At 35.7% G+C, this 23,692-nt stretch overlaps 1 protein-coding gene across 1 annotated transcript; it reads left to right on the top strand.

The window, feature by feature from the left end:
- Window positions 1-1,623: 1,623 nt before the first annotated feature.
- On the top strand, window positions 1,624-23,641 carry LOC133176416 (tyrosine-protein phosphatase 10D-like). The gene is given in 30 exon segments (XM_061311541.1): window positions 1,624-1,665; window positions 3,942-4,091; window positions 4,677-4,869; window positions 5,002-5,015; window positions 5,067-5,343; window positions 5,489-5,630; window positions 5,973-6,103; window positions 10,006-10,272; window positions 10,569-10,716; window positions 10,859-10,980; window positions 11,107-11,207; window positions 13,108-13,315; window positions 13,429-13,534; window positions 13,536-13,675; window positions 13,865-14,153; window positions 14,322-14,578; window positions 14,673-14,933; window positions 16,784-16,917; window positions 17,037-17,153; window positions 17,254-17,317; window positions 17,516-17,998; window positions 18,314-18,497; window positions 18,714-18,798; window positions 19,126-19,293; window positions 19,497-19,631; window positions 19,718-19,840; window positions 20,271-20,419; window positions 20,537-20,672; window positions 21,224-21,326; window positions 21,602-23,641. Coding segments are annotated over 30 exon segments (4,764 nt in total). The 3' UTR covers window positions 21,637-23,641.
- The last annotated feature ends 51 nt before the right edge of the window (window positions 23,642-23,692 follow it).

Consider the following 23,692-nt stretch of genomic DNA (forward strand, 5'->3'; position numbering starts at 1 on the left):
TTGAAGATGACACTAATTCTATTTTGCAATTTTAAGGTATAACACAACAACATGAGGCGGTCATAAGTTTCCGTAAATTTGTCTTCGGTCTTTTCAATAAACAATACTATTCAAAGGCATAACACAAAAAACTAGTATGCTGTTGTTCCATAAAAACTTTATCACGCACAATTCAAATAAATTTGATCGACTCGCTTCTGTATATTTCCTATAAATAATGGTCTATTCTTTACCTAGATATATCAACTCTTTAGATCAATTTTTATCTCATTATAACGAGATAATTATCTCGTTATAACGAGATAACTAACTCATTATAACTAGATATTAAATCGTTATAACGAGATAACTAACTCGTTATAACGAGAAAACTAACTCGTTATAACGAGATAACTAACTCGTTATAACGAGGTAATTAACTTGTTATAACGAGATAGCTAACTCGTTATAACGAGATAACTTACTCGTTATAACGAGATAACTAACTCGTTATAACGAGGTAATTAACTTGTTATAACGAGATAGCTAACTCGTTATAACGAGATAACTTACTCGTTATAACGAGATACTAACTCGTTATAACGAGATGACTAACTTTATAAAGATATAAAGAGATAATTATCTTGTTATAACGAGATTATCAACTCGTTAAAACGAGGTAATTAACTTGTTATAACGAGATAGCTAACTCGTTATAACGAGATAACTTACTCGTTATAACTAGTTAGCTATCTCTTGGTATAACGAGATAACTAACTTTATAAAGATATAAAGAGATAATTATCTCGTTATAACGAGATAACTAACTCGTTATAACGAGATACTAACTCGTTATTACGAGATAATTATCTCTTTATATCGAGTTTAATATTTTTTTTGTCTTGTCAAAAATGAGCCTATCCGGCTTTCGTAGTTTTAGGATTTGTTCTACTTTTATTATTTTTCCGCTTATTAATTATTTTCCCTATGTGGAACTCTTTAGTCAAGGAAGGTAACTAAATTTTCCCGAATTTTTGTAAACATTCTTGATTCTGTTTGTCTTCAGAGTTTAATTTAAACTTTGTAAGTAAAGTTTTCGAAATATGCACTGCCTTTCAAAACATTAAGTGAGGAAACAGCGGCACAGGTTCATCATACAGGGTAAGATCACTGGGTTGTCTCTATCAAAATAGGAGAGAACAGCATTAATTTGTATGACAGTTGCGCAGGGAAGAAACCATCACTAACAGATTCCTTAAAAGTCCAGCTGTACAAAATTTACAGGATCTCGCAGAAGATTTCAAAAATAAATGTAAATGTTCCAAGGGTACAACAGCAAATCAATGCTGTAGACTGTGGTGTATTTGCTCTGGCATTCCTAACAGAGTTTGCAAGGACCAAGGAGGACCCCAGAGATATTTATTTTGACATTACAGCTATGAGAGGTCACTTGATGAACTGCATCATTCAGCAAACCATGACTCCATTTCCCAGAAAGAGAGCAATTGTTCCACCAAGGAGGTTAAGTCTATCAAAGACTACAACAATATCATTTGCAGTGAATTGTGCAGGCGAGTTCATCCTACCAGATGTCTTTGATGACATGTTATCATGCGATGCATGCGGGAAATAGTTTCACCAGCAATGTGCCAGATCCAGCCAGAGGACTCTCGCAGTTTTGAATGGGTTTGTGGAGTTTGTAAAAATTGAAAAAAAGATCTGATGTAAAGATGAGTATTGATTCACAAAGTAGCTTTAGGTAGTTTGCATCTGGCTTTATTCCCCCTCCGCTTGACGGTTGTGTGGGAATACTGCTAGGTATATACGCAAAATAGCCGCAACCTTAATTCATATGTCCATGTAGTGCTTTTAAATAGTAGCTGTTAGTTTATTTTTTTTCATTTTTATATGCGCTTTTATTTAGTTGAAGTAACCCTCGCTTTATTCCCCCTCCGCTAAAAGGTTGTGCCAGGGAATACTGCATAAATAAATTGTGTGCATGTTTTTTAAATCTAAGAAAGCGTAATTCCAAAATATGTGGTTGAAATGAAATATAAATGTAATTTAATTAGAATATTACATCAAAAATGCTCTAGATAACAAATTTCTTTCGATACAAAGCTTTTGAATTTAGAAACGATCTCGGTTGTATAATATCTATAATAAAAAAATTCTTGAATGGTATAAAATAAAAATTTACAAAATAAAAAAGAGTAAATTTAATAAAAATAAAAATTTACAAAATAAAAAAGAGTAAACTTAATATGAATAAATAAAATATTAATTCACATTTAAAAAAAAGAAAGAAAAAAAAAAGGGCTCTGAGGTAGAACCACGTCCATATCGTAGAGCCTGGGAACACAAACATGACGTGGCAAAGAGTTCTACAAAAAAAAAGGGGGGGGGAAATGTGTGTTTTTTGTGCATGCAAATTTACTGGCATGTAAATGAGGTTTTCCTCTTATTTCTTTGAAAATTTATACCTCAATTTGTTGTATTTATTCGCGATTAACACAGTACTAGATTTGCCGCTTTTTGGCAGGCGATAATGCTGATTCAGTATTAAAAACATAAAATTGTTCAAGTTTTTATGTATTAATGAATTCATTTAAACCTAGAAAATGTCCCTGAAAAGTTTGAAGAAATTCTATGCACCAATAAATTAGAAATCGCCAAAAAACCAAAATCCGGGACCGTCGGGAGTCGGGAAGACTGGATTTACCGCTTGCCAACCTATAGATCTTTATCTCCTGTTTTGTTAGACTGGCTTGCCTGTCTGATATGCGCGATATACGATATCTTTCGAACGATAGAGACAGGCAATACCAGTCTACTGTTTTGTGATCATGCCTTTTCTTAGCCGGTTTCGCTACAGGTTGTTTCAAAAGTTATTTATATACATTAATGTGTTTTGATTATCATTTACACATACTTATTATGAATTTGTGTTTGAGAACTTTAAGAATTCAGTTTTTGTCTGCTGACTGTACAATAAACATCTGTAACGGGAGAGGAGAAAAAAGTAGCGGACCAGACTGGGATTCAAATCCGGGCCCCCTGAATCTCCAGTCAGGTGCTCTACCAACTGAGCTATCTGGCCACCGGCGATCGAACCCGTCTGACCGCCACATTCCCCCCTCCTTAAAGGTCTTCGGCCCCCGAAGACACAAACCCAGGCTCTTCCCTGGCAGGCCTCTCACCTGTCACTTCCAGGGCATGGCACGGCACCAAATGTAACGGGAGAGGAGAAAAATGTAGCGGACCAGACCGGGATTCAAATCCGGGCCCCCTGAATCTCCAGTCAGGTGCTCTACCAACTGAGCTATCTGGCCACTGGCGATCGAACCCGTCTGACTGCCACATTCCTCCCTCCTAAAAGGTCTTCGGCCCCCGAAGACACAAACCCAGGCTCTTCCCTGGCAGGCCTCTCACCTGTCACTTCCAGGGCATAGCACGGCACCAAATGTAACGGGAGAGGAGAAAAATGCAGCGGACCAGACCAGGATTCGAACCTGGGCCCCCTGAATCTCCAGTCAATTGCTCTACCAACTGAGTTATCTGGCCACCAGCGTTCGAACCCGTCTGACCGTCACACATCATTTAATTAACATCATTCAACATCAGCATCATTGGAATTGTTTCTCTTCGCCAATTCAGTGTTGCAGTAAAAAAGTCCGTGTGAAATAAGTTTAAGGCCAGCTTACAGGTCCTGGTAGAGTGTCAACAAGGCTTTAAGTTAGTGGACGGACTTGATACATTTTAGTTAATAAATGTAAGAGGGGGAGGGGGGTGAGGGTGGAATTGTAGTAAGATGTTTTTGAAGTCTGTAATGTTTGATGTACAATAATTGTACAACCCAACAAGATGATGGATTTGACATACACCACTTCCCATAATGACTGTCACCCTGACATGGTTGCTGGGCAGTGACTGTACAGGATAGTTATTTTGTCTGGTATCAGGCCCATCTCCAAGGTGACTACAGTCAATGGAAGAAGCACATCAGTGACAATACACAAATCGTTCTCTCTTCCCTGTTCCCTGGACTCTTGTATGAGATGGTAGTGTTTGCTGTATGCCATTGTGAGATGAGTCCGCCCTCAGTTGTTTCGGTAATAATCACATAAGTACACTTGAGAGCTGTTGAAATCATAGTACATAAACAACATTATACATTGTTCTTTGATATTCTGGCTCTTTATTTTTTGATGGCTTCAAAAATTTGTTTTCTATGAACATCATTTAAGTGAGGTCCATTATTTTAAATCATTTTTAAATTATATTGTAAGTATACAGTAGCAAACATGCATAGAAATGTAAACCGTTTGTAATTATTGGTGTATTAATTGCTGTTTTTTGTGTTTATTTGATGAATAAATTTAGTACCAAAAAATTGTTTTCATTGGACTTAATGTTTATATACAAGATACATGCATTATAAACATAATAGAAAAACATCTTAGGGGTGTAACAGGGCTTAACTGGGCTCAAGAAAATTAACACACTTGTATTTATATAATATTACCGAGTACCCAGGTACTGCATTGGAAAATCCTCCAAGTAACATTAACCGATTATCAAATATTGAGCGATCTGACATCCCTATTTGAAATATATAATTTATAATATAAAGAGTACTTTAATGACCATAAGGACTGTCATCATTACATGTCTCTCAATATTTCATTATTTTACAGGATGGCATTTTCCTGATTGCCACTTACAATGACGCTAACAATGCCCCGCAGACAGAGAAGCTCACCTGTAGAATGTTGATCCACCTCTGTCTGGTGGATGTCCCAGGGATTCCCGGTCAGAAGTTTCTGATCCAAGCCTACACCACCAAAGGACTGAGACAGAGTGCCCCTCACAGCACATTTCACTCCACAAGTAAGATTCAACTCTTTTTTTTTGAAAGTTTGTTTTGGACTGAGTAACATGTAGGCTTGCTACTTAAAATTTTCATGAAGTTTTTAACAAAGTGTTAGCTGGAAAATAAATATCAGCAGGTGTTTTGTGCAGCTGGAATCTGGATTGTATTGCTTTATATTACTGTTTTCAACTACATGTTATGACTAATTGCAAAGCCTCAGACAGTCCTGGGTCTGTTAGACAACTCCAGCTCCACCTCTCATCTACACCTTACGATCCTCCCCCCTACTTACTCTTACTTCAACCTATACAACATAGAGGTGTTCAAGGAGAATGGATCTGAGCTGCTGTTTGATCAAAACATCTCGCTAAGTCACGATGAGACAGACATATTCCTGTGGAATCTTACAGCCGGCACCTTGTATAACTTCTCTGTTACAACTAGAACAATCTGGGAAGAAAGTGACATATATTCCACAGAATTTGTTACATGTATGCAGTTATAATTTTTTGTTGGTGATATTTTTTCACGGTTTTGATTGTGGGCAGTTTGTTTTACATTTACTTGCACTCTTGTATTAAATGAAATATGTCTCCCTTTATAAAAATAATAATTGTTCTTTCCCCTTGATTTCAGACCCTAACAGTCCTGAACATTTGCAGATAAAAGAGGTCACCAACTCCAGTGTGACCTTGACCTGGATGCCAGTGACCTCTGGAGGCCTGGATTATTATCAGTGTAGTATATCTCCCAGGGAAACCAACACACAGTCTCCAGTGTATGCTATCTCTGACAGTTAAAATGCTAAAAAAAATTACATTTATGGAATAAGACTGAATACATGTAAAAATATTTAAGCAATGCTCTATAAACTAATTTCCTTTGTATGTAATATCTAGACTGAATTGCAGAATGGACTTTAATCAGCCAATGTTTGATATGCTTATACAATGTATTTGTGTGCACATGTACCTCTGTGCATACTTTTTATTGTGGAAAATTTTGTAAATGAAAACTACTTGGTATAAGGGTTAGTAAATGCCACATGCAGGATATTAACTTAGAGATGGACTTTCTTCCTCAGTGGTTTATGTGAATGCAAAGTGTTTTATCTTTGCAGCGAGCAAGCTAACCTTCAGATCAGACAAGTGACCTTCAATAACCTTGTCCTCGGGAAGAATTACACTGTAGCTGTCCGAGCTGCCAAACAGAAAAAGCTAAGTCCCCAGATCACAGCAGAATTACTCACAGGTAAGTACAAATCTGATCCCCAAAACATACGATTTAACAACCAAGCAGTGAAGTAATTGAAAGTTTTGGATGCAGTTACATAGAAAACAAAAAAGTAATATTTACGAGGGTTGTCCCAGAAAAACGTGAATATTTTTTGTTTCACTTATATTATAAAGTTAAAAATTGGCATGCTCCATAATCAACATTTTTAAATAATTTACAGAAATTATCTCTATAAATAACATTTTTCTCTCACGAATCTAACGAATCATTCAAAATAGCTCCCAGTGCAACTCTGACGGCGTCAAAACATAGCTCGTGGTGTTTTTGAATTTGTTCAGGAATCGTGCGTCTTTAAAAATTTGTTCAAAGCAGAAATTCGATACTGCATTTGATTCTCTTTTAGTTACCGAGTTATCCATTTCACACATACTACAGTTAGGAATAAATCAAGGAATTAGTTCTTTTAATAGACAATTTCCCAACCCAACCATAAACTTAACTGCTCGCATAGTTAAGGGCAGTCTCCACGTATGACGTCCAGCTCTAGATAGACTTTTCTACTTGTCATCATTGTTGTTGGTCTACCAAACGCTTCTTCCATCGGATAACCAGTCCATCCATCTTTGAACTTCTTTTACTATGTATAAACGAGTGTTGGATATATGTATTTTTGTTGTTCCTTCATTCCAGCTCCTTTCCCATATAAACAGGAGTCATACCCTTCTCCACACAGTACTAAGTAATAATTTAGTGTACCGCATTATTTCCTGACGTCGCCGTTTTTGACAGTAACTAACTAACAGTCATATAACATCATATTTTTGTTATTTATGATGTCAAGGTATTAATTTTTTTACACACAAGTACTCCAGATTGTACAGTTTCTATGGATGTAATTTTTGTCACATTATATTTCCGTATAGTGTGACTTGTAATAAAGAAGACATAGATGGCAATGCTAATTTTGAAAGTCAAGAAATTGCCGTGCACCAACCACTGATATTTAACACCCTTTAAATGCTGTTTCTAAATGCATATGACATTCCAACCTTATAGTATTTGGTCAAAATGACAGAAATATCATTTACAAACATTGTGCCAAAAATGAATAATTTTGGTCAGGCAGTTTGTGAAATATTTAAAAAGTTCACATTTTTCTGGGACAACCCTCATATTTAAAAACAAGGGTACTTGTCAGAAGGTTCTATTAAAATTATCAAGGTTGGAAAAAAATCAGTAATCATTAATTGTGTATACAGTTTATCTAAATAAAGATACATGCAAACAAATTAAATGATGCTGCATCAGGTCTTAATTTACTTGCATCTATACAGCAGACAAATTTTAGTCTTTTTTTAGCTCACCTGAGCCAAAGGCTCAAGTGAGCTTTTCTGATCAAAATTTGTCCGTTGTCTGTCGTCGTCGTCGTTGTCGTTGGCGTCGTCGTTGTTGTAAACTTTTCACATTTTCATCTTCTTCTCCAGAACCACTGGGCCAATTTCAACCAAACTTGCCACAAAGTATCCTTGGGTGAAGGGGATTCAAGTTTGTTCAAATGAAGGGCCACGCCCTCTTTCAAGGGGAGATAATTAAGAATTAGTGAAAAAATAAATGCATCATTTAAAAATCTTCTTCTGAAGAACCATAGGGCCAGGAAAGATGAAACTCAAGTGGAAGCATCTTCAGGTAGTGTACATTCAAGTTTGTTCAAATCATGACCCCCGGGGGTAGGGCGGGGCCACAATGGAGGATCAAAATTTTACATAGAAATATATAGGAAAAACGTTTAAAAATCTTCTTCTCAAGAACAGCAAAGCCATGATGAGTCATATTTATATGGAAGCATCCTCCGGTAGCGTAGACTCAAGTTTGTTCAAACCATGACCCCCGGGGGTAGGGCGTGGCCACAATGGAGGATCAAAGTTTTACATAGAAATATATAAGAAAAATCTTTAAAAATCTTCTTCTCAGGAACAACAAAGTCATGATGAGTCATATTTATATGGAAGCATCCTTAGGTAGTGTAGATTCAAGTTTGTTCAAATCATGACCCCCGGGGGTAGGGCGTGGCCACAATGGAGGATCAAAGTTTTACATAGAAATATATAGGAAAATTTTTTAAAAATCTTCTTCTCAAGAACAGCAAAGCCACGATGAGTCTTATATATATGGAAGCATCCTCAGGTAGTGTAGATTCAAGTTTGTTCAAACCATGACCCCCGGGGATATGGCGTGGCCACAATGGAGGATCAAAGTTTTACATAGAAATATATAGGAAAAATCTTTAAAAATCTTCTTCTCAGGAACAACAAAGTCATGATGAGTCATATTTATATGGAAGCATCCTTAGGTAGTGTAGATTCAAGTTTTTTTCAAATCATGACCCCCGAGGGTAGGGCGGGGCCACAATGGAGGATCAAAGTTTAACATAGAAATATATAGGAAAAATCTTTAAAAATCTTCTTCTCAAGAACAGCAAAGCCATGATGAGTCATATTTATATGGAAGCATTCTCAGGTAGTGTAGATTCTATTTTGTTCAAACCATGACCCCTGGGGGTAGGGCGTGGCCACAATGGAGGATCAAAGTTTTACATAGAAATATATAGGAAAAATCTTTAAAAATCTTCTTCTCAGGAACAACAAAGTCATGATGAGTCATATTGATATGGAAGCATCCTTAGGTAATGTAGATTCAAGTTTGTTCAAATCATGACCCCCGGGGGTAGGGCGGGGCCACAATGGAGGATCAAAGTTTTACATAGAAATATATAGGAAAAATCTTCTTATCAAGAACAGCAAAGCCATGATGAGTCATATTTACATGGAAGCATCCTCAGGTAGTGTAGATTCAAGTTTGTTGAAATCATGACCCCCGTGGGTAGGATGGCGCCACAATGGAGGATCAAAGTTTTACATAGAAATATATAGGAAAAATCTTTAAAAATCTTCTTCTCAAGAACAGAAAAGTCATGATGAGTCATATTTCTATGGAAGCATCTTCAGGTAGTGTAGATTCAAGTTTGTTAAAATCATGACCCTCGGGGGTAGGGCATGGCCACAATGGAGGATCAAAGTTTTACATAGAAATATATAGGAAAAATCTTTAAAAATCTTCTTCTCAAGAACAGCAAAGCCATGATGAGTCATATTTATATGGAAGCATCTTCAGGTAGTGTAGATTTAAGTTTGTTCAAACCATGACCCCCGGGGGTAGGGCGTGGCCACAATGGAGGATCAAAGTTTTACATAGAAATATATAGGAAAAATCTTCTTCTTAGGAACAGCAAAGCCCAGATTGTTCATATTTATATGGAAGCATCCTCGGGTAGGGTAGATTCAAATTTATTCAGATCATGACCCCCGGGGGTAGGATGGGGCCACAATGGAGGATCAAAGTTTTACATAGAAATGTATAGGAAAAATTTTAAAAATCTTCATCTAAGGAACAGCAAAGCCCTGATTGATCATATTTATGTGGAAGCATCCTCAGGTAGTGTAGATTCTATTTTGTTCAAATCATGACCCCCGTGGGTAGGATGGGGCCACAAAGTCTTAAATAGAAATATATAGGAAAATATCTTCTTCTGAAGAACTGCAAACCATGATTAGTCATTTTGATATGGAAGCATCCTCAGGTAGTGTAGGCAAATTTTTACAAAGGAATATATGGGAAAATTTTTTAAAAATCTTCTCAAGTAACCCCCCCCCCCCCCCGGGTAATCTTTTCAATACTGAACTGATTTGTGCTTTTGCCTAGCCAATGTGCTCAGGTGAGCGATGTGGCCCATGGGCCTCTTGTTTTATTTAAGTAGAGCAATGGATATGTAGTTGATAAAAAAAGGACAGTGTACCCACTTTCAAGATTAGACTAGTTTTGCAACCCTAATAAATGTAAATCTTTTTCTCCAAAAATAGTTCCAAATCCACCAGAGATGGTGAACATAACTCCTATCAGCGGCAGAGAACTGGATGTTGATTGGTCACCACCATCCAATGGAATTGTGGATTACTATACTCTGTACCTGACAGCAGACCACACCCACCCAATAAATGTAACAGAGAAAGTATACATAGGTTATCACAGGTTTACCTCCCTACACCCTGGGGAGACCTACACAGTCCATATCAGGTCACATGTAGCCAACATGATGAGTTCAGAGGTTACCCAGTCAGCCATGACAAGTAAGTAGTGCCTGATCAATGTCACATGATTACGTTCAGAGGTTACCCAGTCAGCTGTGGAAAGTAAGTATTTTAATTTCAGATCAAAGTCACATGATTATTGGGTAGGTTCATAGGTCACCCAGTCAGCTGACAAATAAGTACTTTCAGATCAAAGTTTACATAAATGACCGCAGACTGCACCAAGGAGGAATTAAGGTTATGAGACTAAAAGATAAATCCATGTAAAGTTACCTACCACTTCGTATGTATTTTACAGAGCTTCAGTAAAGTATTTTTTTCAATTGGTTTTTCAGACCCCAGCTCTGTGGCTGAGTTGTATGTGGATCATGTAGGAACTAACACAGTTAATATTTCCTGGCCCAGACCTAATGGTAGTACATTTGATACCTTCCAGATTGCTATAGACGCCCGTCATGCACAGTCTCCCATTTCCATCCCAGAGTGAGTATACTATAGTGGTTTCATTGAGTATATTTTCGTGGTATTCAAGGATAAATTTGAATTTTTGGCACATATATGTACTTGTTGCTTCGTACAACTATAACAAATTATATAAAGAGTGTTATGTCTTTATCTTTCCCAGATCCAGTGACATTTTACAGTACACCTTCACTAACCTTACCCCCGGTCAGCTCTACAAGATTTCCATCACCACGGTCAACAAGGGCACCCAGAGTGACCAGGCCAGTGTTCATGTAATCACAGGTAAGCCAAAAATATCTGAAAACATATAAAGTGGAGTTATAATCTTAATTTTACAAAGTACTTCATCTCCATGTCTTGTACTTCTAATATATTCCTCCAACCCTCCTCCACTTCTTATATTTTTAGAACCAATGCCTGTAGAAGATTTGAATGTGACCTCTGGTGACCCCCACACTCTCAATGTGGAGTGGAGAACAGTTGACCCCAGACAACAACATCACTTCATTGTAAGGAATAAACTATCTATATGATTTTATGATAGAATGAATATGTGAATTTCTCAATTATCAGAAATGGTTTTTTATACGCCCGTCTTAGACAGGACGTATTAAGTTATGGGGTTCATGTCCGTCCGTCTGTCCGTCTGTCTGTCTGGCTCATAACTTTAATACTATTAGGCCTAGGATTATCAAGCTTTGTCAGCTGATACTTCTTGGGTAGAAGGTGTGTCGCGCACTAAAAGTAGGTCGCTCTGACCTTTAATGAAGATGCTATGGCCAAATATGGAAAAATCCTGTCCGGCTCATAACTAGAAAACTATTGGACTTAGAATTATCAAACTTGGCCAATTTATGCATCTAAGGTAGAAGGTGTGTCGCAACCTATTTCAAGGTCACTGTGACCTTTATTTTAAGTGAAATTTAAAAACAAAAAATTGTCTTTTTACTATTAGATTACACAATCCCCAAAAATGCAAGAGTGTTGCAGTATCCTTATTAAAAAAATGTTAAATCAAGAAAATACTTATTTTTTTCATTATATACTTTACAATCTACTATAACAAATGTAATGTTACAAGAGAAATTCCACCTCTCCCATGGGTGTAATTATCAAGCACTGGTCAAGAAGAATTTGATAACAGAAAATTGAATGTCAAATTAGAGAGATATTAATGAGTTTAGTGTGAGGAGCTAACTGGTAGAGCATCTCTGATCAAGCAGGTGTTATCTATATCTCTTGGGAACTGGGCAAACAAAATCAGCCATGTTGGATTAAATAGTTGGCTAGCATAACTTTTAAAATGAATTTGGTGAAAAGTAATTAAAACTTATTTGATATTGTATAATGAATTAATTTGATATTGTATTATAAACTAATTTGATATTGTATAATATAATTAAAACTAATTATACTCTGTAGGGGGGGGGGGGGGTACTGGAATCAGCATGCTTGTTGTCTGTATGAATTGCAGCTTTAAACCAGTCAGACATTAAATCTAAAAAAAAATCGAGTATTTTAAAAAAATGTTTTAATTAAGGAAGATAGTCCCTAAAAATCTAAGAGTAATGCTGGGACCTTATTAAAAATGTTGCATCAAGATTACACAAGTTTTTTTTTCTTTTTATAAATCTTTGTTTTCAAATTTAATATCAGAATGACATAAATATGCATTTTTATTGCACTACAAAGCAGATAGTATGTATAGATCCATTCATCCGTTTGGAGTAATGAGTGGACATGCATCCAGTTAAAGATTAATTAATGAGTTCAGTGTAGGAAGGCTAGCTGTCTCAATCATTTCTGTTAGAGGATCTCTGATCAAGCAGCTTTTATCTGTGTCCTTTGGGAATTAGACAGAAGAACTGCTTGTCAGTTTATAGCATATGTCATTTGATGGCCAGCCTTTTACTTTTAATATTAATTTGATATAGATTAAGTTGTAAGACTAAATTGATATTGTTTAATATGATAATTTTATTTAATTCTTTTGAAAATATCAACTAATTCAGAGCATCATGTCTCGCAAATCTGAAAGCTTGGGGGGGGGGGGGAGGGGCATTTGTCAAGCTCTAACACAACCAGTTGAGGATCTATAATATAATATTTGTTATAATTAATGCCTACACCACAGGAGATGTATAAACAAATATTATAAGGAATGGAAAAATCATTGAAATCCTTTTATCAAAGTTGACATGATTTTGTTGCACTCTAAACTGTTTATGACAATTGAACAATATTTGACGGGCGTATCATGCTGTGGCAGGGCACTTTATTCAGCTTTATGATAAGCTATAGTTACATGAATTCTCATTCTGCTTAAAGATTACATGTACATATGAAAGAATTCTTTTACAATAAATTTTCTAATGCTGATGCTTTACAATCTAATTTTTGTACCTGAAGCTTCAGTACCATGACTGGTTAGACAGTGGTAATACATCTCTACCCATGGTTCTTGCTCTCCATGATAAATTTAAGTACGAGACACACATCCTAAATCTGAGGCCAGGTCACCATTACTCTGTGTACATTCAGGCAAAACAGGTCATGGATACAGGGAATGGCTCCCTTGTAGCCTACAGCTCATGGCAGAGTGTCAACAAGACTACAAGTAAGGGGATGCATGGAAATTATAATCTAGTGCCATAATTGTGTAAGAAATTTAAGAAAAGAGGAAAAAATTCCAGAATGTGTACTAGTGATCTGTTATGTTTGGTATTGTAGAACCCAACAAGGTAATGAATTTGACATACACCTCGTCCCATAATGACATCACCCTGACATGGTTGCCAGGCAACGACAGCATACAGGATAGTTACTTTGTCTGGTACCAGTCAGTGGAAGAAAAACATCAGTGACAATACACAAATCGTTCTTTCTTCCCTGTTCCCTGGACTCTTGTATGAGATGGTAGTGTTTGCTGTCAGCCATTCTGAGATGAATCCGCCCTCAGTTGTGTCTGCACTAATGCGTAAGTACATATGTAAAAGGTAGATATCCTTTAAATGTACTTTTTACCATGAGGTCATGATTCTGTGAAATCTCAATTTCTGTACAATCCATGCGTCCAAAATTATACTAATTTCTTGGGTTGCCTTTGTATATGTCTTTAATGCATGTAAAAAAGTAAACAAGAATTAATATAAGATTCATGTTTCAGCTCCCCTACCTCCTAGCAGTGTAGAAGTAACATCTGTCACCAATAACAGCCTTTCTCTCAAGTGGACATACAACAGTAACACAACCTACGTAGAGAGCTGGAATCTCACGTACATCAGTCTGATAGACAGTGTGTCTAACACAGTTAATATCCAGGCCAACTCATCAAACAACACTGTTAGATACAATATTACTGGACTTACTTCTGGACACACCTATAATATCACTATCTACAGTATTGTGCAAAAGTCTGTCTCCAAGTCTGTGAAATTGAATGTCTCTGTCCGTAAGTAATATAAAAAATAAAATGCATCAACCTATATTTCATTCAATTCATCCTTTAAACATTTCTCTTGATTTGAAAGTCATTGATATGTGAATTAGCATAATACATCTTTACATAAAATTTCATTGAGGCAATAGAATTACTTTTACTTAATATTATAATCTTATTTCAGAGCCAGAAATACAGTTTTGTCTGAGGGAAATGTTGGAAGTAAAAACATCACAGTCTTATACACTGACACTGACAACTACTTTGAGTATTATGTGTTTGAGCTGGTGGCCACGTCAACAATAGTGAATAAGAACAGAACTGACACAGATCGCAGTGTGGTGTTCTCAGGTCTAGAGGGAGGGACCCAGTACAGTATCGAAGTGACTGCTGTCAGTGGGGACCAGTCCAGTCCTCCCACTTTTATACAGATACGTACTTGTAAGTCGTCTATGCTATCAATTTTATTTATCACCAAAAGAATGTTCATTTCAATCAATTTATTTATATGTGTATTTTTTTTTTCATTTTTCAGTGCCTGAGCTACCATATGTTGGTAGAGAGAAGTCAGCTAACTATATTAAGTTAACCATCCATAAACCAAATGGAAATGTTGATTCGTACCGTGTAACGTGTTCCAAAAGTTGTGGATCCCAAACAAGACCAGCAAACCAGACAACAGTTGTGCTAGAGTTCGGTCCCCTGAATCCATACACAGATTATCAGTTTGAAATTGAAGCCATTGCTGGGGATAAACACAGCTCCCTCTTTATCTCCTCCAGGACAGAAGAATCAGGTCAGCCAATCAGATTACAGATTTCAATGTCAATCTTTAATTCTATTGGTTGAAAGTCAAGGTGAAATGGATATGATTGATTTAGAAATTGACAAAGTTTTAGGTCACCTGAGTCACTCAGGTGACTTTTTGCTAACCATCCATCCATCGTGTAATTTACTTTTGAACATTTTCAACTTCTCTAGAACCATTTCAACCAATTTTGGCATATAGCATCTTTGGGTGAGGGGGAACAAAAATTGTGAATTTCATGGTCCCTGTTCCCCTAGGGCCCCAGGGGTGGGGCTAAAATCACCAAATTGATGCAATCTTTAAAAATCTTCTTCTTTACTCCTGGACATCAAACAGTCAAACTGTTGGCAAGATTGTAATAAGCATTTGGCCCTCTACCAATTATGAAATTCATGGCCCCAGGGTCAGGTGTTCTGGTGCTAGGGTGGGGCTAGATAGATCATTTAGTGAAAATGCATTAATTCATTGAAAATCTTCTTCTCTTCTCCTGGGTATTACTTAAACAAACTAAGCGCATGGTTATGATAATCATTGATTCTTTTTCCAAAATTGTGAATTTCATGACCCCTGGGTCAGGGATTCTGGTGTTAGGATGAGGCTCTCTTGATTATATAGTCATAATGCATTAATTCTTTGAAAATCTTCTTCTCTGCTCCTGGGTATTATTTAAACAAACTAAGTGCATGGTTATGATAAGCATTGATGCCTTCTCCGAATTGTGAATTTCATGACCCCTGGGTCAGGGGTTCTGGTGTTAGGGCAGGGCTCTATTGATTATATACATGTACTAGTGAAAATGCATTAATTCTTTGAAAATCTTCTTCTCAGCTCCTAGGTATTATTTAAGCAAACTAAGTGCTTGGTTATGATAAGCATTGATTCTTTTTTCTAAATTGTGAATTTCATGACCCCTGGGTCAGGGGTTTTTGTGTTAGGGTGGGGCTCTATTGATTATATAGTGAAAGTGCATTATTTCTTTGAAATCTACTTCTCTGTCCTTGGGTATTTAGCAGATAAACCAAGTATATAGTTATGATGAGCAAGGGCAGCTCTGTGGAAATGGTGTCGTGATTATCATTGCCCCTGGGTCAGGGGCTTTGGTTTTAGAGTGGGGCTATATTGAATCTATATTGAAAATGGATTATTTCCTTGAATATCTTCTTCTCTGCTCCTGGACATATAAGAGGTAAAAAGAGTATAAAAAGTTGTAATAAGCAGGGATGTTTTTATCAGATGTTGAAATTCTGTACCTTTTGGTCAATTTATTAATTTCTACTGGAAGAAGTTATTCCCCTTTGCTATCCACCTATAATAGTTAATCACTGTAAATAATGTAACCTAAAAGATCAATTAAAAAACAGAAATTTTCAAAATATTTAATACAAAAGTACTTTCATAGTTTTTAATGGTCAGAAAAAGTGTTAAACAATATAGACCATATCTTTGTACAATAAATAATCTTTAAAGAGCGAGAGAAGCCAATGTGAGGGGAATGAAATGTGTTAACTGATAGTGTTTTGTCAAGTCCGCATGAGGATGGTGACAAATGGGGGAAAGTACAGGCAAAGAAATAGATCAACTTTTAAGATTTGTTATTGAGTACTAAATTAATATTTTGCTGGTCCCTGATTATCCTATTTCTCTTGCTTTTTGGGCAACATAACTTTATTTGTCTGCTTGTTCTGTTTTAATCTATGGATTGTTACATTATACTTAGGTGACCGTTAAGGCCCTTGGGCCTCTTGTTTTATGTCTTTTGATGTATAGTACTTGTTAGTGAAAATTTATTTTCCTGTGCTTTGAAAGTTTGAAATCAATTCAACTTGTGTCTATTTTAGCACCCTCTGCTGTTCAGAACTTGAATGTGGTTGAGATTTCACCCAGGACTGTAAATGTGAGCTGGTCACCCCCTAGAAATCCTAATGGAATCATCCGTTCTTATCACATAGCCTACACTGCAGAGGATGAGTTTGTGAGTGATTATGTCTTAGAAAGTTTGTTTGACTGTTTTAATACATAATTATGTTAATTAGGATTGTACAGAGATGTTATACTAGAAAAGACATTGTTATGACTCAGTGATTGTTTTAGGGGCACATTATGGACCAAGGTGAGAAGGACATTGGAGTGACCACAGAACTTATGGCTGCCCAGCTTATCAGGGAGAAATTCACAGACCTTAAGGCTGGACTCAAATATACATTCAAAGTAAGTTCTGTGATGTGAATTTTAATTGAAATGAAATAACTGCATCTAAAAATTTGACTTAAACATTTTTGAAATCATACAAACACTAACTTTGTTGCAGGTGTCAGCTAGAACTGTAATAGAAAATATTCCAGCGAAGTTTGAAATTGTTCTACGCACCTACAGTAAGTCAACTTATCTGTGACCCTCCAAGAATTTCCAGTGTTGTCTTTATGCATAGATATATGGGTGTATGAACATCAAACTCACAGTCACACATGAAAACACTACCTTATTGAATCTGAGAACGATTTATAATTGATTCTTGATACATGTAATGTTATCTAGTGAGATAGAAATAAGTGCTTATTTGCAATTTTTAGATCCTCCTATCAAAGACAGCCTGACCTTGAGTCAAACAAAACCAAAGCAGCTGACCTCAGGAGGTCAAACTGTGACCCCCTCCACCATTACGGCCAACTTTACAAATGCCTTCTCTGATAAGTACGGCAGTATACAGGCCTACACAGTCATTATAGCCACAGACCCTGATGAGGAGCACATCAAAACCAGCACCCTGCCCGACTGGAAGGCTGCCCAGATCAACCCCAACATCAAAGCCTACCAGACCATTCGGAACTGCTCGGACTTCTTCCAGTTGACGTCTTCCTGCGGTCGAGCTCGGTCCAGGCGGAGTGTGGGGGAGAAGAATTTTAAAGTGTTTGAGATTGGTGTGGAGGCAGATTGTAATAATGTGTTGTACTGTAATGGTCCACTCAAACAGAACACTAAGTACTACATCAGACTGCGGGCTTACACAGCGGGGGGATACGCTGACACTGCTTACTCAGATCCTATCACCACAGGTAAAAAATCATGTAGTTCAGTCAGTCATCTTTTAACATTGTCACCATTGGTAAAATATGTTCTTGTAGTACAGTTATCATCTTTTAACATTGTCAGCACTGGTAAAACTTCACGTAGTACAGTAGTCACCTTTTCACACTGTTACCAGTTTTTTCCAGAGTGTTAATTTATTGTAAAAAAAAAAAAATGTTTTGTTCATTGTTTGAAGGATTAAAGTCTTCAGTGAGGAGAAGGGGGTAGTGGTTTCAAAATATAAAAATTTATAAAATATCAAATTGTTGTGTTGAGATTTGTGTTACCTATTGCTGCTGTAGGGATAGTCCCTGCCCCAGATGATGAAGCCAGTGTGGGAGCAATCGTCGCAGCAGTCGTCTGTTCTGTCTTTGTCATTGTCTTCATCATCGCCATCTTCTTCTTCCGAAGTCGGTTACAGAAAAAGAGCCCAGAGGGACCACCAGGTCATTCTCCCAGAACAAGCTTCAGTCGACACAAGAAAAGGTTTCCATTCAAATGAATCTATTTTTCTTCATGTTTCAGTTTAATATAGATATTGTCTCTTTGAAATAATCAAGTTCCTGTAAATACATGTTAATGTTAATCATATTTTTATAAAAAGAATTTGAATATACTGGACATTTACTTTAAAGTGCTTTGATTAAAAGGTACAGAAAGGGATTTTCAATGTTTTAACTTATTACTTTTACTTTGTTGCAGTCATGAGTTCAAGGTGGCAGACTTCAAGGAGTACATTAAGACATTGTCAGCTGACTCGGATTTTAAATATGCTGAACAATTTGAGGTTTGTTTGTACCAGAGTTATCTTCCCTTACTCATAATTGTATGGACTCAAATTTTAAATATGCTGAACAATATACAGGTTTGTATGTAGCAGAGTTATCTTCCCTTACTCATAATTATATGGACTCAAATTTTAAATATGCTGAACAATATACAGGTTTGTATGTAGCAGAGTTATCTTCCCTTACTCATAATTGTATGGACTCAAATTTTAAATATGCTGAACAATTTGAGGTTTGTATATAGCAGAGTTATCTTCCCTTACTCATAATTGTATGGGAAGTCCATGTTTAGATCACAGGTAATTAGATTGTGATTAATTTTACAGGATCTGAAGGAAGTAGGAAGAGATCAGTCCTGTTCTGCAGCAGAGCTCCCAGTCAATCGGGGGAAGAATCGTTTTACCAATATTTTACCCTACGACCATTCCCGTGTCAAACTCCTCCCCACAGATGATGAAGAAGGATCAGACTACATCAATGCTAACTATATGCCGGTATGATGGGTGTTATACAAAATTTATGCATGAGAAGAAAATATCCTTCCTCTTTATTAAAAATACATGTATATCCTGAATCATGAAATTTATACCCAGCTAAATATAAATGAATTAACAATGTCCTACTAACTGCACATCTAGATCTCAAAGAAAAGTACAACTGTAGATTCTGAAATAATCTATGATAAATGTTCTTGAAGGGATTTACATCCAAGAGAGAATACATCGTGACACAGGGGCCACTACCTTCCACCAGGGATGATTTCTGGAGAATGATCTGGGAGCAAAACGTCCGTAATATTGTCATGTTGACTCGCTGTACAGAAAAAGGCAGGGTAAGCATAGATTGATGAAAGATGCCTTTAATTAGCGACTGGTATTGACTATTTAATGTAGCCCAAGTGACATGTTTGTTTTGTAGGAGAAATGTGATCACTACTGGCCTACTAATTCAGATGCCATGTTTTATGGAGATTTACAAGTGGCTGTTCTCTCAGAGACACGTTTCCCGTCCTGGACCATCACAGAAATGAGGGTAGCTTATGTAAGTTCAACAGCCATTTTGTTTTTTAAAATTTTTATTCCCCCCTTTGAAGAAGGGAGGGAATATTGCTTTGCTGCTGTCTGTCTGTCAGTCGTTCGGTCTGTCTGTCTGTAGGTCTACCAACAGTTTCCGTTCATTTTCTTCCCAGAGGTTGCACATACTGAAATGAAATTTGGTATACAGATTTATCGTAAGAATATCTAGGTCAGGTTCTGTTTTGGGTACAATCAAGCAATTTTTGACAGAGTTATGCGACTTGGAAAAATTCATTATTTGCAGTTCTGTTCATTTTCTCATTTTCTTTGCAGAGGTTGCACAAACTGAAATGAATTTGTCCAAAGTGGGGGAGGGGCATAAGTGTTTCACAAACATGTCTTGTTACTTTTTGGCTGCTACAGCTGTATTTATGTTTTCATTCATGTTTCAAAAGGGTAACGTCACTCGACCCATCAGGCACTTTCATTTCACTGCTTGGCCAGACTTCGGGGTACCAGAAAAGCCTCCAACTTTGATTAAGTTTGTACGCATTGTTAGAGATCAGATGATTAGAGAATGTGGCCCCATTCTGGTTCATTGTAGGTGAGTTAATTTTAGCTTTCAATATAGTGTCTGTGAGAAAGCATTTTGAAATTTTGGAATTAAAGTAAGGTCTTATGGATTTGTAATTCCTCCATTATTTGTGATGATTGTTAACAGTGCTGGAGTTGGGAGATCTGGCACCTTTATTGTGTTGGATCGCCTTCTACAGGAAATTAAAGAGCGTGATATGGTTGACATCTTCTCCATTGTACATGACCTGAGGAAGGAACGAGTCTGGATGGTACAGACAGAGGTACGTCAGGGGCTACACTCAACACACAGAGTTCAAATCACATAAAATTATAAACTTTATATTCAACAAATTAACCTGGAAAAGCTGACTTTGCTTCAATATACCCATAATTAAAACATTTTAGTAGTTTAGTAAATGCACATATTTCATTAATGTTTTGTACAATGTAATATTCAATACAAAGTAAAAAATTATTGTACTTTTGGATATGCTGACATCATTTAAATATGTTTTATGGCTCAGATTGTTTGCTTACATTAAATATGAGCTGATTTAAAATTTTGTTAATTCATACTATTTAGCTATGGAATAGTAAAATGTCACTTATGCAAATATAAAACAGGTCACTACCATTGTTTTATGTATTTCAAAAAAAAAAAAAAAAAAAAAAAAAAAAAAATTGGAAAAGGGTAGGGGGAGGGTAATTTCCAGCAGTTTTGTTACAAAAAAATCTCACTATTTTATAGAGTACTTCCTGGATTGTTGCAGAATTTTCTTATAAGTACACTAATCTTTATACATTATTCTAAACTATTTTATTTCCTTTACAGCAACAGTACGTGTGTATACACCAGTGTCTACTGTGTGTGTTAGAGGGCAGGGAAGAGGAACATGTTTATCAGAATGTAGGGATAGCTAATGCAGCATTTGATGGTAGGAACAAAGGGACATGTCTTTGTACTGTTTATCAATCTTTGAATGAGAGAACGCACATCAATTTCTTTGTATGATTAAAAAAAACGAGCAATTTATTACATAGAAATTTATACTACATGTACATATAAATGCTTTGATTACTTTTATGAGAAATATATTGAATACATTTTTATGTACATCTATATATTTTCCGTTTTACACTTCTATTAAAAACGTACATGTAGTTATTCCTACTTTAACTTAAATTGATTTAATACACTGACTCTTTTTAGCTGATGATGAAGGCATTAATGTAGAAATCCCCTGAGAGGACCTCACTGCCAAACCATCCTGGTGTTTCCCTGTAAGGCCCCCATGTCATCTGACCTATGTGTCCTAATTCCTACAGGATTTGTTGTTTGGAATCTGAGTATTTTCTCTTTACAAGGTGTATTACTTTTTGAAAACATTTTAAATTTAAACATTGCAGTTAACTCCCTTTTTTGTAGATCACAACATTGCAGTTACTCCCTTAATGTAGATTACAACTTTGCAGTTAGCTCCCTTTATGTAGATTACAACATTGCAGTTAACTCCCTTTATGTAGATTACAACTTTGCAGTTAACTCCCTTTATGTAGATTACAACGAATTTTTTTTTTTGTGGGCCTACTAATATCAGACTTTTTTTTTCATATTTCTTATGCTGCATTTTCCCACCACATTCCATTACAAACTGCCAGTATGTACATATATATGTTTTCTAGTTTTTTCATTTGATATAAATTCAATGTTTTAACTGATAATATGCTATGCTTCTATTTTTATTGTGGTAGTGATATTACATGATAAGGTTGTGTATTTACGGTTAATTCTATCAGAATTGTTGGTGCTGTCAATATTGTGTACATATCCATTCCATATCCATGTATATTGTTTTATTTTTATGATATTTATTATATTTATTGTTTGACCATGTTGTTTACTGTGTATTTTTAGAAATGACATTGAAAGTTAAAAAGTGAGGTATTGTCACAGGTTAATAATGACCAAGACACTTCATAAACTTATTATTTTCTGATAATATAAGAATACATGTATTTAAGAAGTTTTGACATTATGAACAAAAAGTAAATTTTTAAAGTTTATGTACTTTTCAATTTTTTCAGAATATTGTGCCATTATAATGTACGTGTATTCAGTTTGGTTAGACTTGATTTTTCTGCAGATGAAAGTTGTGAATTATTGTGCCTTATGTAGTACTCCTGTATAATGAAGTCTCAAATTGTTGGTCTGTTTACAAGAACAAAAGGCATTATATATTGATATTCATTAAAAACAGGTTGTGTGAGATTAGATATTTATTTTTACAAAATGGTTATGTAGTATGTAATCAGCATTCCTTGGAAACTTTACGTTTTGTTTAATTCTTGCACAAGTATGAGATTTAATAAGTAATGTTGATGTTAAATTTACATCTGTATATTTTATCTGCAATTTTTTAATGAAAATTAACTGTTCCATTGTGGACTAATCTTTTTTTAATTTTTATAGAAATCACATTAATATGATATTAAGCATATATCCGTATGTGGAGTAGGATCTGACGGTAATTCTCTACTTAAATGATTGGCTAATCAAATAATTTGACTTGATACATAGACCCCTATACAATATTACAGCGCATTAATTCAATGTATTTAGATATCCCACTTGTTGCTGAATTTGTCCGATTTTGCACTGGGGTGTATATTTTGTTTTTTGAGATATACACTTAATATCTTCAATTTTGGATTTTTCTGTAATTACTCTTTAATTTAAATAAGTTATATAGAAAATCTTTAGCAAGAATATTTGTATGTTTTTTTTATCGATTATCTGTATGTTTGTAGGTGTTAAGGTTGAAGTATAATGCTATTATTCAGGAACTTCTCAGTATATTATACAAATATATAGACAATATAATGGGCATTTAGGACCACACATTCCTCGGTCCTTGTATGTAGGTGTAATTTATCTTTTTTTCATTGCATTTCCACAAATTAATATTGTTTGTATGGTCATATGACATATTTTTGTTTAGTTGTAATTTTCACAGTGCTACATGTATAAGTTAGCATATATATCAAAATTATAATGATCCATTTTTTTTATTCATAACTAATGTCTGGAAGAAAATGAATTTTTCATTAGATCTAGTCAGCTATCCATTTCTGACCTCAAGACCAAATGTGCAGTTCAGATATTAAAATATAACATTGACTTAATGTTGTTGTGTTTCAAAATGAATAGATTCAGTAATACTCTGTTTATTTACTGTAAACGTACAAAAAATAGTGCATTTATGTAATCATTTATTTGGGCTAAGCTTTGAATTCTGACTGA

This window comes from Saccostrea echinata, unplaced genomic scaffold (assembly GCF_033153115.1).
Source record: "Saccostrea echinata isolate AGI-Se365-2 ecotype Australia unplaced genomic scaffold, CSIRO_AGI_Sech_v1 ptg000075l, whole genome shotgun sequence".
NCBI classification, from domain to species: Eukaryota; Metazoa; Mollusca; class Bivalvia; order Ostreida; family Ostreidae; genus Saccostrea; species Saccostrea echinata.